Source organism: Populus trichocarpa, chromosome 6 (genome assembly GCF_000002775.5).
Source record: "Populus trichocarpa isolate Nisqually-1 chromosome 6, P.trichocarpa_v4.1, whole genome shotgun sequence".
Taxonomy (NCBI): domain Eukaryota; kingdom Viridiplantae; phylum Streptophyta; class Magnoliopsida; order Malpighiales; family Salicaceae; genus Populus; species Populus trichocarpa.
Window position 1 is genome coordinate 10,900,187 of NC_037290.2, and position 14,157 is coordinate 10,914,343.

A 14,157-nucleotide genomic window follows, 5' to 3' on the forward strand; every position below is an offset into this window, starting at 1 on the left:
TCCAGGTTTTTTTATATTGGTCCTCTATTTTGTTGTTCTATAATTCCTTAACAAAATAGAAGTAAATGACCTTCAATTTAGCCATAGAATGATGCAATTGATGAAAAAAAAAAGTTGAATTGCTTATTAAAATTATTCAAAAATACTTAAAAACATATTAATTTAATATTTTGTTATTAAGACAGAAAACAGTTTAAAAAGTCTTTCCAACAACAAAAAGAAACACTCCATTAGTAATGTTTCAAGAGGTAAAGTACTTAAGTTGTTAAGGAGAATCTATTAAAAAAAAACGTGTTGTAATGATTTAATAGAATCCCAAAAGAAGAAAGTATCATTAATCCCAAAAGAAAAAAAAGTTAACAAAAATGGGTACAAAGCAGAAGAAATGAAAGGAGCAGAGCAGCATCGTCATACGAGTCAAATGATCGTCACACAAGATTAGATCCTACGTCAAAGGATGGATAGGTGAGGCCGTTAGACGGTTAGAGACGACAAAAAAAAAAAAAAATCGGCGTAGACAAGGAGGTTAAGTAGACGATTAATTGAAAGGTCTAAAATGCAAACTCACTGTTACAGACACACAGCCCATCCACAGAGAGAGAGAGAGAGTTTGCCATTTTTGTGTCCTCTGCCCTCACGCACCCACACAGTGACCGTTCTTTTCTGTCTGTCCAACCTCCACAAAGCTGGAAACGGAGTGACTGTTCATGATTATGAACGCCAACTCCTCCTCTTCAACTTCAACTTCGACAGCAGGAGCAGGAGCAGAAACAGGTGCGAATCCTGCTGGTCCTTCTCAATCAATGGCTACACCTACATCATCATCAACACCACCAGCTACAGGTACAGGTACAGGTACAACAGCAGCAGCTAGCAGCGATGGGTCAGGCAAGAAAGTTAGAAAACCTTATACAATCACCAAGTCTCGTGAGAGTTGGACTGAAGAAGAGCATGACAAGTTCCTTGAAGCCCTTCAATTGTAAGTTTCCTTTTCGCTCTTGTTTCTATAACTACTCTCTCTCCCCTCGTTTCTTTAGTTCTCTCTCTTGAAATTCAAAATAAGAAAGAAAGGAAAACAAGTACTAATTGCTTATTATTATTATTATTATTATTAATCTTGTTTTAACAATTGACTTTGATTTGATGCCTTTGCTTCTTAGTTTTTGACAATTTGATGGTGTTAGAAGTACCTTGGAATCAATAGAAATTCTGTTTGTTAAAAGCAAAATATAATTTGACACCGTACCACGTTTTGAACTTTCAGTTTTCAAATTGCTAATCAAATACCTCTTGATTCTGTACCATGCTTATCTATTTTTTTTTTCTATCTGGTCTTCTTCATTCAGGTTTGATCGTGACTGGAAAAAGATTGAAGATTTTGTGGGTTCAAAGACGGTGATCCAGGTCTGAATCATGCAGTGTTTTCGCTTTGCAGGTTAACGTATCTATCATGTTCTTTACTGATCATATACATTTGCAGATTCGGAGTCATGCCCAGAAATACTTTTTGAAGGTCCAAAAGAATGGTACAAGTGCGCATGTTCCTCCTCCTCGCCCTAAACGCAAAGCCTCTCATCCTTACCCACAGAAGGCGTCGAAAAATGGTTTGACCTTTTTCATGGAATATGATGATAAATGCGGTTGTACTTTAGAATTGCTTTCTTGACATGCTGTTTCTTAATTATTGCAGTTTTAGTGCCGCTCCCAGCATCCATGGCTTACGCTTCATCGATGAATACCTTTGCACCAGGATATGCTCTATGGGATGAAACTTCAGTGTTAATAAACTCCGCAACAAGCAAAATCATGCCATCACAAGATGAACTTCCAAATCTTCACGGAGCTGAAGGTGTGCATACTTCTTCATTTCTTATCTTCCTGTTATCATATTAGTAGATCATTTCTACTAGAGGGAACTTTCCAGCACTTCTTATGGCTTGCAACCTTGCTGATTCAGCTGATATTGGACCAAAGTGTGTATCAAGTAGTAACAATACTGTCAGTGGCCTTGGGACCTCAAGTAGAACATTGCCAAGTGCTGAGATGCCAAAACAAGGGAAGCAAGCGCCTGTGCTTCATGGTAACCCGTGATCCACAAGACTAAAGTTGTTAATTTTCCACTTATACTGACCTCAAACTCAGGAAAAAAGAAAAAAAGAAAGAAAAAGCTCTCTCTTACTTTTTACCTATTGTCTGCAGGTATACCAGATTTTGCTGAAGTATATAGCTTCATTGGAAGTGTCTTTGATCCAGACACGAAAGGGCATGTGGAAAAGCTACAGGAAATGGACCCTATAAATTTTGAAACTGTAAGTTGAATTGAATTGAATTGAGATGGCTCCTTTTCCAATTATACTATGCGAAGATAAGTAGTTGTATAATCATAGAGAAAATTAGATATGCAGTTTAGCGGTGAGAAGTGGTTCATTATTATAGTGGAAGTCTATACTACAGTACCATAAATGAACCTCTGATTCGTATCTTTCTACTCAAGCATTGTCTATTATGCAAGGGGTCTACAGAAGTTAATAATATCGTTGGAGCACTAATAAGATTCGGTAGAAATTTGGTTGCGAGCCACGTATTGCTGGTAAATTGGTAATAAGAACCAGTGTTCTGTGTCTGGGAACTTAAACTAAGGATCTGAAAATAACACTCAAGAATGAGGATTGCCACGTGTATTGGATTGAAGATTTTAGTCTCACCTGCTATTTACAACTCAATCAGATTTTACTGGGTTACACTGCCATCCTTCTTTAGATAGACATCAATTTAATACATAAAGAGAAAAGATCTAGGTTAATTTTTCTGGTTTAACCTGACATTAGTGGATTTCATTTGGAGCTATCATGGCGAGTTACTTTTGGATATAGTGAGCCAATGTCAGGGGAAAGTCCTCTCCATCACTACATATAATTTTCATCCCATATAGCAACATTATGATTTTCTACTCCATAAAATTAAGAGCTGACCTGGTTCATGTTCGTCTCACTTGCGAGTTTGATGGGTTGTTTGGCTCTTCAAAATCAGCTCTTCATCTTCTCAAATTGCTTAAGATGGCAGTGATTCAAGTAAATTTTTAGAGAGAGAGAGAGAGATGTCATTGGTATTCTGCACAATCATGTCTATATTTCTGAAGTTTCCATCTGCTATGATGCGTAGTATCAGTGTGTTAGTGGAGTTCTCAAAATAGTACAAGATTGCATCTTTTTTCCCATCATGGTGTTAGTTAAAATAACTTTGGTGTGTACTTTCTAATTTTCCTGATTATTTCGATGTGCTCTGTATATAATTTCTTTTGATGTCTTACAGGTTTTGTTGTTGATGCGGAACCTTACTGTTAACTTGTCTAGCCCTGATTTTGAGCCATATGTAAGTGTTAATGTTTTGTAAGTATGTTCATAGCAGCTCTTACCAGCATGCATGTATATTGCCACTTATTTTGGTTTATTGAAAGAATTCGTAAATGTGATGATATATTGCAATCATAATCTGAGTATTATGGCAAAGCTGAGGTTTCATTCAATGCTAAAGTTTCAACATGTTAGATTTCTTTGTTTTTTCCATGATGCTGAGAACTTGCCCTAACAGTTTTTACAGAGAAAACATTTGCTGTGTTGTAACATGGAAGTTTCATCTGTGTAAAACTTTTGGTGGTCATTTCTCTCTGAAAAAGATCTTTGTGTAGAACCTTTGTCTAAGTGAATTTATGGGGCTGCCTCAAAAGGAATGTTAAATGATCTGATGGAAAATTGTCTAGAGGGGGATTATAAATGACGATAGAAAATGTTGAAAGTATAGCAAAGTGTTTGCCATTAACAGTTTATCAGGCCTCTTGGCTTTTTTTTTTTTTGCCTCCCTTTCTTTTCAAGTCCTGATAAAGTTGCAGGCTCTGTAATTATTTTCAATTATAACTTGCTTCTGCAGATATTCCTCACTTATTTTGACCAAGTAAGATGAAAATCTGCTGATGTTGCTCACGTATAATTCATATGACACCACATACATAACTTGCAGGTATAATGCATGTGGAAACAAGAGATAAGCATCAGCGTTTGCATCTATCTCTTCGTAATTTTTCATTCCTGAATGTGCATGTAGTTTGGTGTGTGCTACTACAAGATTCTGAATAGAATAAAAGGCCCAGGAAAAATTTTCCTATGAAATATCTTCGAACAAGTTCTTTAATTTATTTGCTAGTTTACATATTTTATTTTTATAGATTCTTCAATGATTGTTCTGTAACCTTGGCTAGTTTACCTCCTTGGTTGATTCAGAGGAAGGTTATGTCATCATATGATGTCAATACCAAAACAGTGGGAGTTTCTGCCCTGAAACAGACCAATGATATAGCATGTTGAACTACTTACATTTTGCTGACTTGTACGTTTTTCGTAATCTTCATTTATTTTTCATTTCCTAGCTTCTCTAGGCTCTAACTTCATCTCCACATCTTTCTTCGCAGTAACGTGGTGATGTTGGCTGGAATTCTTGCTGCATCACTAAAATCAAATAAATGTGTCTGCTTTATCTTTCTGCACATGCCTGGAAGTTCATTCTGAGACAGGCTGTGGCAGCCACGCCAAGGGAGAGTTTATGATGGTAGAACAAAGTTTTCTACTGATTTTCAAGGTCCATGAACGGTGAACCTTGACGTCTACTGACCTGAATAGCAATGGCTGTTTCTATATATTCTATTGACGATTTGGCCTCCAACCAAACAAGTGTGTATATCTTGTGAGACCTGTTCGGCCGTCCCTTGAGATTAATATTAGCGGGGTACATTTTGCCAAGGCCTTGTAACTAAAAGAGCTTGAACACACGAGGAAAAAGTACTTCCCTTCCCTTCAGACTTGTGAAGTAGGTTACTCTGTGTATTAGAATGAACCTCCATTTGTTGACAATATACTGTGTTTTTGCTTCTGTAATGTTTCAGCTAAGAAATCGGATTTCTTTCTCAGGATTGAACTACAGTGCGCATCCAGCACTAGCTAGATGTTTACAAAAGGGTGGACAGACTTTATCAAGAAAAAAATAATGGTCGTTACCTTCCTAGAATCAACTGTATACTGTGGGTCTTACCTTTAGCTCAGGTCTCTGCTGGTATGGTGTCGTCTTAAAACTTGCTTTATTTTTCCTGGTATTGCATTTCAAACAGGAGTTGGATAAATTTTATTTTTTTTATTAAAATTATTTTTTTATATTTTTTGATCGTTTTGATATGTTAATATTAAAAATAATTTTTTAAAATAAAAAAATATTATTTTGATATATTTCCGAGCAAAAAAACACTTTAAAAAGCAATTGTTACCACACTTCCAAACACCTCAAAATAATTTTTTTATTGCTAGTAATTTTAGCATTCGCGATGGTTGCTTGTGTATTAATAAAATTTTAATTTTAAAAATATAAAAACTTGAGTAAAACTATACTAACATAAAATATTTAAGGTACAAAAATGAACAAAGATTGTATTTTATGCTTTACTATATTTTAACATGATTATACAAATCATTTTATTTTAAAGAATTACTTACTTTATAATAATTATTACAGTTATAGATATGAATAAAAATCTTATTCTAAAATTTGACTAATGAATTTTTTTAATATTTGTAGTGCCAAAAGATATGAATACTTTCTGTCAAAGATAACATGACAAAAAAACCAAGATCAAATTTAATAATTTGTTTAATTTTAATGTAATTTAAGTATGAATCTCTCTCTTTTAGAGAGTAAAGAGCTTTATTTTTTTATTTTTAATTACTATATGTTGTATAAATAGAAACATAAAATATAGGCATAATATATTTCACGATTGCTTATATTTAAAGGAGTCTTCTTTTAATATTAGTATCAATGGTAAAAAGGAATAATAAAAAATCATATGAATCTTTTAGTCTAAAAAAATAAAAATAAAATAATATAAAAAATAACTCAATAATTTAATAATTACTAAAAAAAATCAATCATCTAATTTAATAAAATTCTGAAGCGTATCTATTATTTTCAGATTTTAATACATAGCTTTTGTTAATCTATTTTAGTCAACATAAAGTATTAATTATAATTATAAAGTATTAATTATTATTATAACAATGACTAAAAGTGGAGGTGAATTCACTATTCACCTTCTCACTTAGCATTGTTAATTGGAGTGGTGATTTGAATTTATTTTTTGGTTTTTTTGTCTTTTAATTTTTTTATTAATTTTTTTTCAATTTTATCCTTTAATACTTGGCTGGTTAGGAATTGAGTTTCATAATTTTATTTTAGTTTTCTTTCTATAGAGTTATCGCGGTTTCAAATAAATGTCTCAATATTGAGTTAATGCTTAATTTTGAAAGCAACTATTTTTGTTATCATATAATTAAATAAAAAATAGTTAAAAAAATAAAGTTATTAAACCCAGTAGAGTCCATAACTGAGTTGCGGGTTTAAAGGGTTAACCAATGTTATTAAACTCAGTAGAGTCCATGACTCGGGATGCAAGTTTGACAATTTAACTTGGGTTGATTGAGATTAAGCTTTATAATTTGTTTCAGTTTGCTTTTAATATGTAATTGTAGTCTCAAACAAACGTCTTGATATTGGGTTATCACTTGATTTTACAAGTGTCTGTTTTTGTTATCATATAATTAAATACAAAATAGTTCTATAAAATAAAGTTATTAAAACTAGTGAAGTCCATGACTTGAGTCGTGGGTTTGACGAGTTAATCAAAGTTATCAAATCCAATGGAGCTCATGACCTATATTGCGGGCTTGGTAGGTTAACCTAGGTTAGTCTGCCAACCCCGGTTTGATCCAATATATTGTCATCTTAATATTTTTTTAAAATAATGTCATCTTGATTTTTTTAAGTTAAACCATGTTTTTGTTGGTCGTTCAAGTTGTCTCTGGATCTGACAAACCGATCAGGTCACGTTGGAACAAACTCCACACGATTTAATTTGATATTAGGGCTAGGCAAGAAGTTGGGTTGAAAGACTTTAAGATTGACTCAGTAACTCGAGTTTAATGACACTATCAAAGAGATCTCTATAACATATATATTATTTTTTATGTTAATTTTTTTTTTAATTTGATTTATAGCATAGCACAAACCAATTATCAAGTTAGGTACTATATGGATTAGGTGTGACTTAAAAAGATTATTTTATAATATTTAAGATTTAATGTGATGTATAAATAGACATTTAATGAAAAAATGAGATTAACTTTTTTTTTAAAGAATTATATTAATATTTACCCTATTTTTGTTACTTAGATATAAAGTTTAATTTATAGTATTAACATATATTTTGTATTTACATGTTCATATACAACTCCACTTCTTAAAAAGAACCAACTAAACTGATGTGCAAGAAAGAAAACAGGAATATTACTACACAACTACCATGCCAAGAAATACATCTCACCACCATGAAGAGATAAGATCGTCCTCCAGATGTGATATTTATAAATAAAGAGGCAAGGCCACAATGAGTCATAATCATCATCATTATTCCTTTTAATAGCCCATAACATAATAGGCTATGATGAGGCAATGATAAAAGCCATACACACCAAATAGAAAATTCTCTATTATGCCAGAATGTGTTGAACATTTATCTTGCTAAATATTTTATACCCACAAAGATGAATATAAACAACCATGATGGTTTGTCTAACCCTAGAAAACATGAGTAAAACATGAGAAACAATCTTGAGTTAGTGATACAGGTTATCAATACAGTGTGTGAAATTCTCTCAACCATATTTCATGGATCTTCATGAGTTTGGTACCATAGTTTAGAGCCTGGTTCCATACTTACTTTCTCTTATTTATATGGTAAATTGATTGCTAATTTTAGTACAAATATTTCAGCAAAAAAGAGTTCAAATAAACATTTGGGCATTACTCAAAGAGTGAGAAATAAAATATTTAACAAATAGATGTTCAAATCAAAAGGTTTGTTGGAACCAGTAGGAACAAAAGCCATAATCAGTAAGGGTACATAACTACTCCTTATATGAATGACTTTATACACTCCTATATAAAAGTATTTTTAATACCAAAAGAATCCATAAAAAGTCATGTACAATCGACATGAGCAAATATAGCAAGACACAAGCACCCACGTTTTCATAGACGCATGAAAGAGTCTCCAAAACACATGCGACCCTATCAGGCAACTCTTAAACATTCATAAATAACCCTAGAGGTCAAATACATAACAGACTTGTATGCTCGTAACTCATCACTACTCCTTTAAACTACTATAACTGAAGTATTAATAGTCATAGGAGGGAAAGATTTCATGTAGTACCCATCACCCATAAAGAAAGACCCTAATAAGAGAAACTTAAAGAAATACTACCTTTTCCATAAAGATAGGGGCACGATACAAATGAATATTGTGCTCTTAAAAAAATATATAACAAGACTCTTTAATAGGGGGTATCTTTAACATTTTGTAAAAAAAATGGTAGAACATGAGAAACAAAAAGGAGAAGTTGATTCTCTCATATGTCATTATTAAAAATCAATATGATCATAAGAGAAATCTTAGCAGGTGAAGGAAAGCTTATGGGAAACAAGTAATCTTATCAAGAATCCAGAATTCTTGTTATGAGCCAAATATGTTTGCTTAAGAATCCAACATTGCTTCCATATTTATTTTCTTTTAGGCAAGTTTTGCACTTATTCACAATTCGACTCACATCACGAATTAGTTTAGGTCAATAAAAGTGTTTTTGCATAAGCTATTGTGTTTTCTCCCTTTCAAAGTACCCAACAAGACAACCATCATGTTTCTCATGAATTATAGCTTCCCGAACATAACTTTATGACACATGAAGTGTCTTTTCTTTGTATAAAAAGTCATCTTGCAAGAATTACTAATTCTTTGGTCTACTTATACAAGCTTTTCAAAGAAAGTTAAAATCTGGATCATCTTTATATAATTTTTTTTATATTTCAAAGTCCACTACCATAGCTTGCATTGTATTTATAAAAGCATATATTAGTTTAGAGCATCTTTAAATTGGTTTAATTTTCTAGGTTTTTATTTCAAAATAAATTGAAAGGATTAAAGAAACTCTATCCATTTTGCATGTCAAGCATTGAGCTTTTGTTAGCTACTCAAATACTTAAATGCTTCATGATTAGAATAAATAACGAATTATTTAGAGAATAAGTAATGATTTTAATGGTTGAGTGCTCGGATGATGGCATATAACTCCTTATCGTATGTTTAGTACTTCTTCTTTCTAAGTTTTTCGCTAAAATAAGCTATCGGCCTCCCTTCTTAAATTAGAACAACTTCAATTCTTATTCCAGAAGCATCGCAATCAACTTAAAAGATTGTTATAAAATTTAAGAGAGTTAGGATGGGAGCTTCGGTCATCTTAGTCTTAATAAGATCAAAATTAGCTTGAGCAACATCATTCCACTTTAAAACCCTTTATTTTAAACACTCGGTAATAGGAGAAATCAATATGCTATGAAAGCTGGCTAGCTTAAAATTGGTTTTTAAAAATGGTTTTTAAAGTTGGCTAGCTTAAAATTACCTCTACCTTAAAGTTTGCTTTGATTTCTATGTTGGAAATAATATAGCCAATAAAAAGAATGTTATTAGAAAAGAAATGACACTTCTTAAGGTCAATCCTACCATTAAATTTTTGTATATCAAACTCCATAATCAATGTTACTTTTTTCACCTTCATGAAAGTTAATAGATAACCAAGCAAGCTCTGATGTTGGTTTATAGTGGAAACAATCTAAAATATCAAACCAATTGGCAAATAGATCAATATAAAGACAAGCACAATCAATTACATATGAGTTCATATGTAATGTGTCATGGCATGCTCTTGCCTAGAACTTCGCCTACCTAACCATATCATCTCACAATCAACTAAATAATCACTCATCGGGGGATATTGTCTCACATAATTATGCTTAAAATAGATTATATAGTCTATTCACACATTTTTCCTCTACCTCATGCAAGTTCGCATGATTTATAGGTATATTAACGCTCATGAATCACCAGGTAAAGAATTCAATTCATTAAATCACTCAAAAACACACACAAAAAAACAATTTAAGAACCACATTCCATACATTTATCATCTTCATCTACCATCCTTGCAATATACAACACACAGCTTTTAATTCAACATTCCCCTACATTCTTACTAAACTAAGTGTCAAAGGGTCCCTGATACTACATAGAAGACTTGTTTTGTGGGAGTTTGTAGACTATTAAACAAACTCTTCTTTTCTAACCTTCATGCCCTTATAAATAGTTGTGAAAAGACTTGGATTTCATTGAACTTTGCTTTACATTTTGTCACAACTCAAGCGAAGTACTATCATGTTAATAATCAACTATTTAATTATTGATAATACAATAACTAATTATTTAGTTTTGATAATCAAAAGAGATTATGTTATAATTAAGTATGTGTTCTTTCGTGACCAAAAAACAAAATGTGCTCTCCCTAGCAACATGCTTTGATTATATCTTCAATATCTGGATCATCCCCTGCTTCTTTATCCTGCCCAGTCAAAGAAACTTTCATTATATTACCAAAAAAAAATTCAAGGATCCATTGCATTTTAGCATTAATACTTCAAAACGATTTAGTTTATAAAAGGTTCATAAGGCTTTAATTTGGCCTTTTATATAGCTCAATTTACAAGAAAGAATGTATCGAGGTTTTTCATGATATCCTAAAATCCAAGATATGTAAATAAAATGTTATTTAGTATTTGGGATAATGATTAATCTATATGTTCAAGTTCTTGGATTTCTTCTTCTTAATATAAGGAACATCAAGCTTAAGCTTGAGTACTTGCAAAAACAGTTCCAATAGGAGGGACTTAAGGACCCTCCAATGATAAAGTTAGTATATTTATGAGAAATGTATTAAATGACTTAAAAGAACCTTAAATTCAAGGAACAAAGATATTTATTTTTAAGTTTTAAGTTGGTTAATACTCTGAAATCTATATTTTTATCTTAAGAGATGAAAAGTTCTAACCTTTTACCTTGATGGTTCAGGGGTATTTATACCCCCTAAACCTTGTCGTTTTCATATAAGAAAAAGATTGTAAAGTCTTCTGCTTTTGGTAACATTAATTAGAGACAAATATCTCTTACATATTATTAATGAGATAGTAAGTATGGTAGGTCCCTTAATATACCTATGAGTATAGGAATGACAGTTTATCATGTCTTTAATACTTTTATTATAGAGCATTGTCCAGGATTAAACATATAGCATTAGAACTTGGTAATGTTCAAGTTCTTTGGGTCTGACACACTTGTCAGACTCATGTTATCTTGAACTTGGATAACTGTTAAGCCTAAATATTTTGAATCTAACATATTCTCAAGATCCGCCATAAATTTTTATTTATAAAAATCTTAATTAAAAAGTTAACTCATCAGTTTTCAAATTAAGGCCCCACCAAGTTTTAATTATACATGACGCCATGCCCCATGAAACTCCATGGTGATTTGGACATTCAAACTTTCCTCCATCAAGATGACTTCAAACTTGAAACAACACAGTTCCCATTCTCTACTAACTAGCTAAATCAGAATTAGAGAGGACAAGGAAAAGTCTAGGCACTAACCTTGTGGATGTATGAGATATTCGTTTTACCAGGACCTGCGACTATAATTCCACCTTGCTGCCTGAGAATCAATCAAGTTGACATTTGTCAACAAAATTTTCAGGATTATTTAAAGACCACCTAAAAGTTCTGATTGAGACCAAATGTATATTAGACATGATAGCAATTTTCCATGAGGCAAGTGTAAAATTTCGTTCTTCCAGTTTCAGGTAACTTCTTGTGAATCTCATAATGGCGACTATGATTGCGATAAGATGGATCACATACCAGCCGCCTTTAGCCACAGTGTCCCCTTCAAACGAAAGTTTCCAGTCTTGTCGATACCCTTCCATGTATGACTGTATTATCTTAAGGCCTGCCTGCAGATTTGAGAAAGCCTCTTTACAATAAAGAAATGCTAAAAATTTTGGACATCTCATCTCCAGGTCACTAGTTCTTTATAATTTTGGGATATCCCAATTACTACAAGTCAGCAGAGCACATACACTTGAAATTAAGGAGGCACTACTAAATAACTCATGGAAGATTTCAATGGATTGTGCATACATACTTTAGGAGTAAATGTGGTTGAGACCCCAGAAACAAATTGTAATGCCTTGTATGATGAGTGGCTAGGATCTGCATAAACTTCTACGAAGGAAAACAATAAAAGAAGAAAAGGTTTTGCCATTAAGTTGCAATTAGAAGAAGACCAACCATATCAATAACAGTGGCATATGGAGAATTTGCATCGGATTGCTACATGGTTATCAAGGCTATGCTATCTGAAAGTTAACATACCTCCTTTGAATTTCGTTTGCTCAGAGAATGTTTTTGCCTACACCAAGTTACCAGTGATGGTCAAAACAACAAATAGCTGGCCAACATAAGCGACACCATGGAAATGCAGTTTATAGTCAATACCACATTCTTTTAACTCGTGTTCTTGATGAATTATACAAGCATGCTATCACTACATTCTTAGTTCCTGAAAACTGAAGCAATTATGCAAAGAAATTGAGAAAACATATACCTGATCAACACTTCCAGGACCGATTAAAACAAGTGCCACCCCAGATGCATCCATTATATCCTATTGACATATTTGATATGCATAATATCACTTGCCGTGAATACTTTATAGTATAAGTCCACAAAGATAATCAATAAACAACAATTACCTTCTTGGCTGCAAGGTAATCAGCCCGTCTCCGGCAAAGTACACATCTGAAATCGAACTGAATTTACATAAGAAACAAAGCGAAAAATTAAGGAGGGGTGATGAGATGAGGCAAAGCTTTTAGTTACCCAAAGTGCCGAGCAAATGCAACAACAGCTTTCCTATCTTTCCACAAATCAGAAAATGGAATTGCGTTTCCATTCAAATCAAACACTTCCACGGTATCCAAGATATTTGTTGTGTCTTCACTAACTAAACCAGAACCAGCTTCGATTCCTATTGATCGCATCACAAACATTCAAACTTATATTGATCAACTCAAAAAGAAAAGAAAAAAAATATTGTTGAATACATGCAACAAGAAACAGATGCTAATTGCCTGGAGATCCAGAGATTGCAGAGGCTTTAGTGTTGCTTAGCTGTGGGGAACAAATGCTAATAATTTTGTTGGACTCAAGCTTTCCTGTGGATTTATTGATGAATATAGGAGTTTGGAGATTGGTGGTGATTTTTGGCTGGAGGGTTTTCGTTAACAGCGCTGCGGAGGGAGATAAAACTGCCATAGCTTCGAAGACAGGCATATTCTTTTGCTTTCTATGGAGTGGAGCTGTAGAGGTGAAGGGGTTTTAGTGGTGGTGGGTAGTTGCTCTTTATTTTAAAAGACGGTTTTTATTCAGTGGCAGGCGGGATTTACACGTGGCACTGTCCCATGCTAAAAATCTTCATATATAATTTTTCTTTGCCTATATTATCAAAATCTAATCAAAAGATGAAAAAACAAAATTACAGTATAAAACATTAGAAACACTTTCCATAAAAAAATCTAAAAACTAAAGTAAAACAATATGTATAAAAACAATAAAATATCTTAAAATATAATATTATTATAAAATAATAAACTTCTAATATATTTATATAGAGAATAATATATTAGAATATATTAATATATAATATAAAAGTATGTTTAATTGATATATTAGTACATATAATATTTTAATTTAGATAATATTTCTATAAAATATTTTAAAAAATAAAACAAGTTATATTATACAATAATCATACATTTTAAATTATATAAATTGTGTTATTAAATTAAAATACCATAAAAAAAAATTTATTTTCAATGTTGTTCAAATACCAAAAAATAGTTATATATCTATAATATGATACTTCAAATATTTATATTATATGTGTAGTTATATATATATATATATATATATATATATATATAATAAAAAAAATTCCACCATTACTCTTTTTATAAGTAATTAAATAGTTATATTTAGTGTTCTATATATGTATGTTAGATAAACTTGAAAAAAATTATTAATAAGTGATTTTTAGTCATATTTTTTACAGTATAATTA

General features: G+C 32.0%; 2 protein-coding genes across 7 annotated transcripts; one reads left to right on the forward strand and one right to left on the reverse strand.

The window, feature by feature from the left end:
• The first annotated feature begins 547 nt into the window (after positions 1–547).
• LOC18100248 (protein REVEILLE 8) lies at positions 548–4,960 on the forward strand. 5 transcript variants are annotated; one of them, XR_002982637.2, is made up of 9 exons: positions 550–979; positions 1,347–1,404; positions 1,481–1,604; positions 1,691–1,849; positions 1,958–2,080; positions 2,200–2,309; positions 3,313–3,372; positions 4,256–4,383; positions 4,466–4,960. XR_002982637.2 is itself a non-coding variant. In XM_006381450.3 (9 exons), the coding sequence occupies exons 1-8, from the start codon at positions 708–710 to the stop codon at positions 4,359–4,361; spliced, it is 990 nt and encodes a 329-aa protein (XP_006381512.2). In that variant the 5' UTR covers positions 550–707; the 3' UTR covers positions 4,362–4,383; positions 4,466–4,960. The 5 variants fall into 5 exon arrangements, 4 of the variants coding, with proteins under 4 accessions (XP_024460265.1, XP_006381512.2, XP_006381511.2 ...); XM_006381450.3 differs by having other exon boundaries at positions 4,278–4,383; XM_024604497.2 differs by lacking the exon at positions 1,958–2,080 and having other exon boundaries at positions 548–979; positions 4,278–4,383.
• A 5,332-nt stretch (positions 4,961–10,292) lies between these two features.
• LOC18100249 (thioredoxin-like protein AAED1, chloroplastic) lies at positions 10,293–13,429 on the reverse strand. 2 transcript variants are annotated; one of them, XM_006381454.3, is made up of 9 exons: positions 13,170–13,429; positions 12,919–13,066; positions 12,792–12,837; positions 12,644–12,703; positions 12,412–12,448; positions 12,182–12,258; positions 11,899–11,990; positions 11,632–11,692; positions 10,293–10,547 (listed from the first exon to the last, which is right to left on the reverse strand). In XM_006381454.3, exons 1-9 carry the CDS (start codon positions 13,369–13,371, stop codon positions 10,491–10,493), a joined length of 780 nt encoding a protein of 259 aa, XP_006381516.1. In that variant the 5' UTR covers positions 13,372–13,429; the 3' UTR covers positions 10,293–10,490. The 2 variants fall into 2 exon arrangements, with proteins under 2 accessions (XP_006381516.1, XP_006381517.1); XM_006381455.3 differs by having other exon boundaries at positions 12,182–12,261.
• Positions 13,430–14,157: the final 728 nt, after the last annotated feature.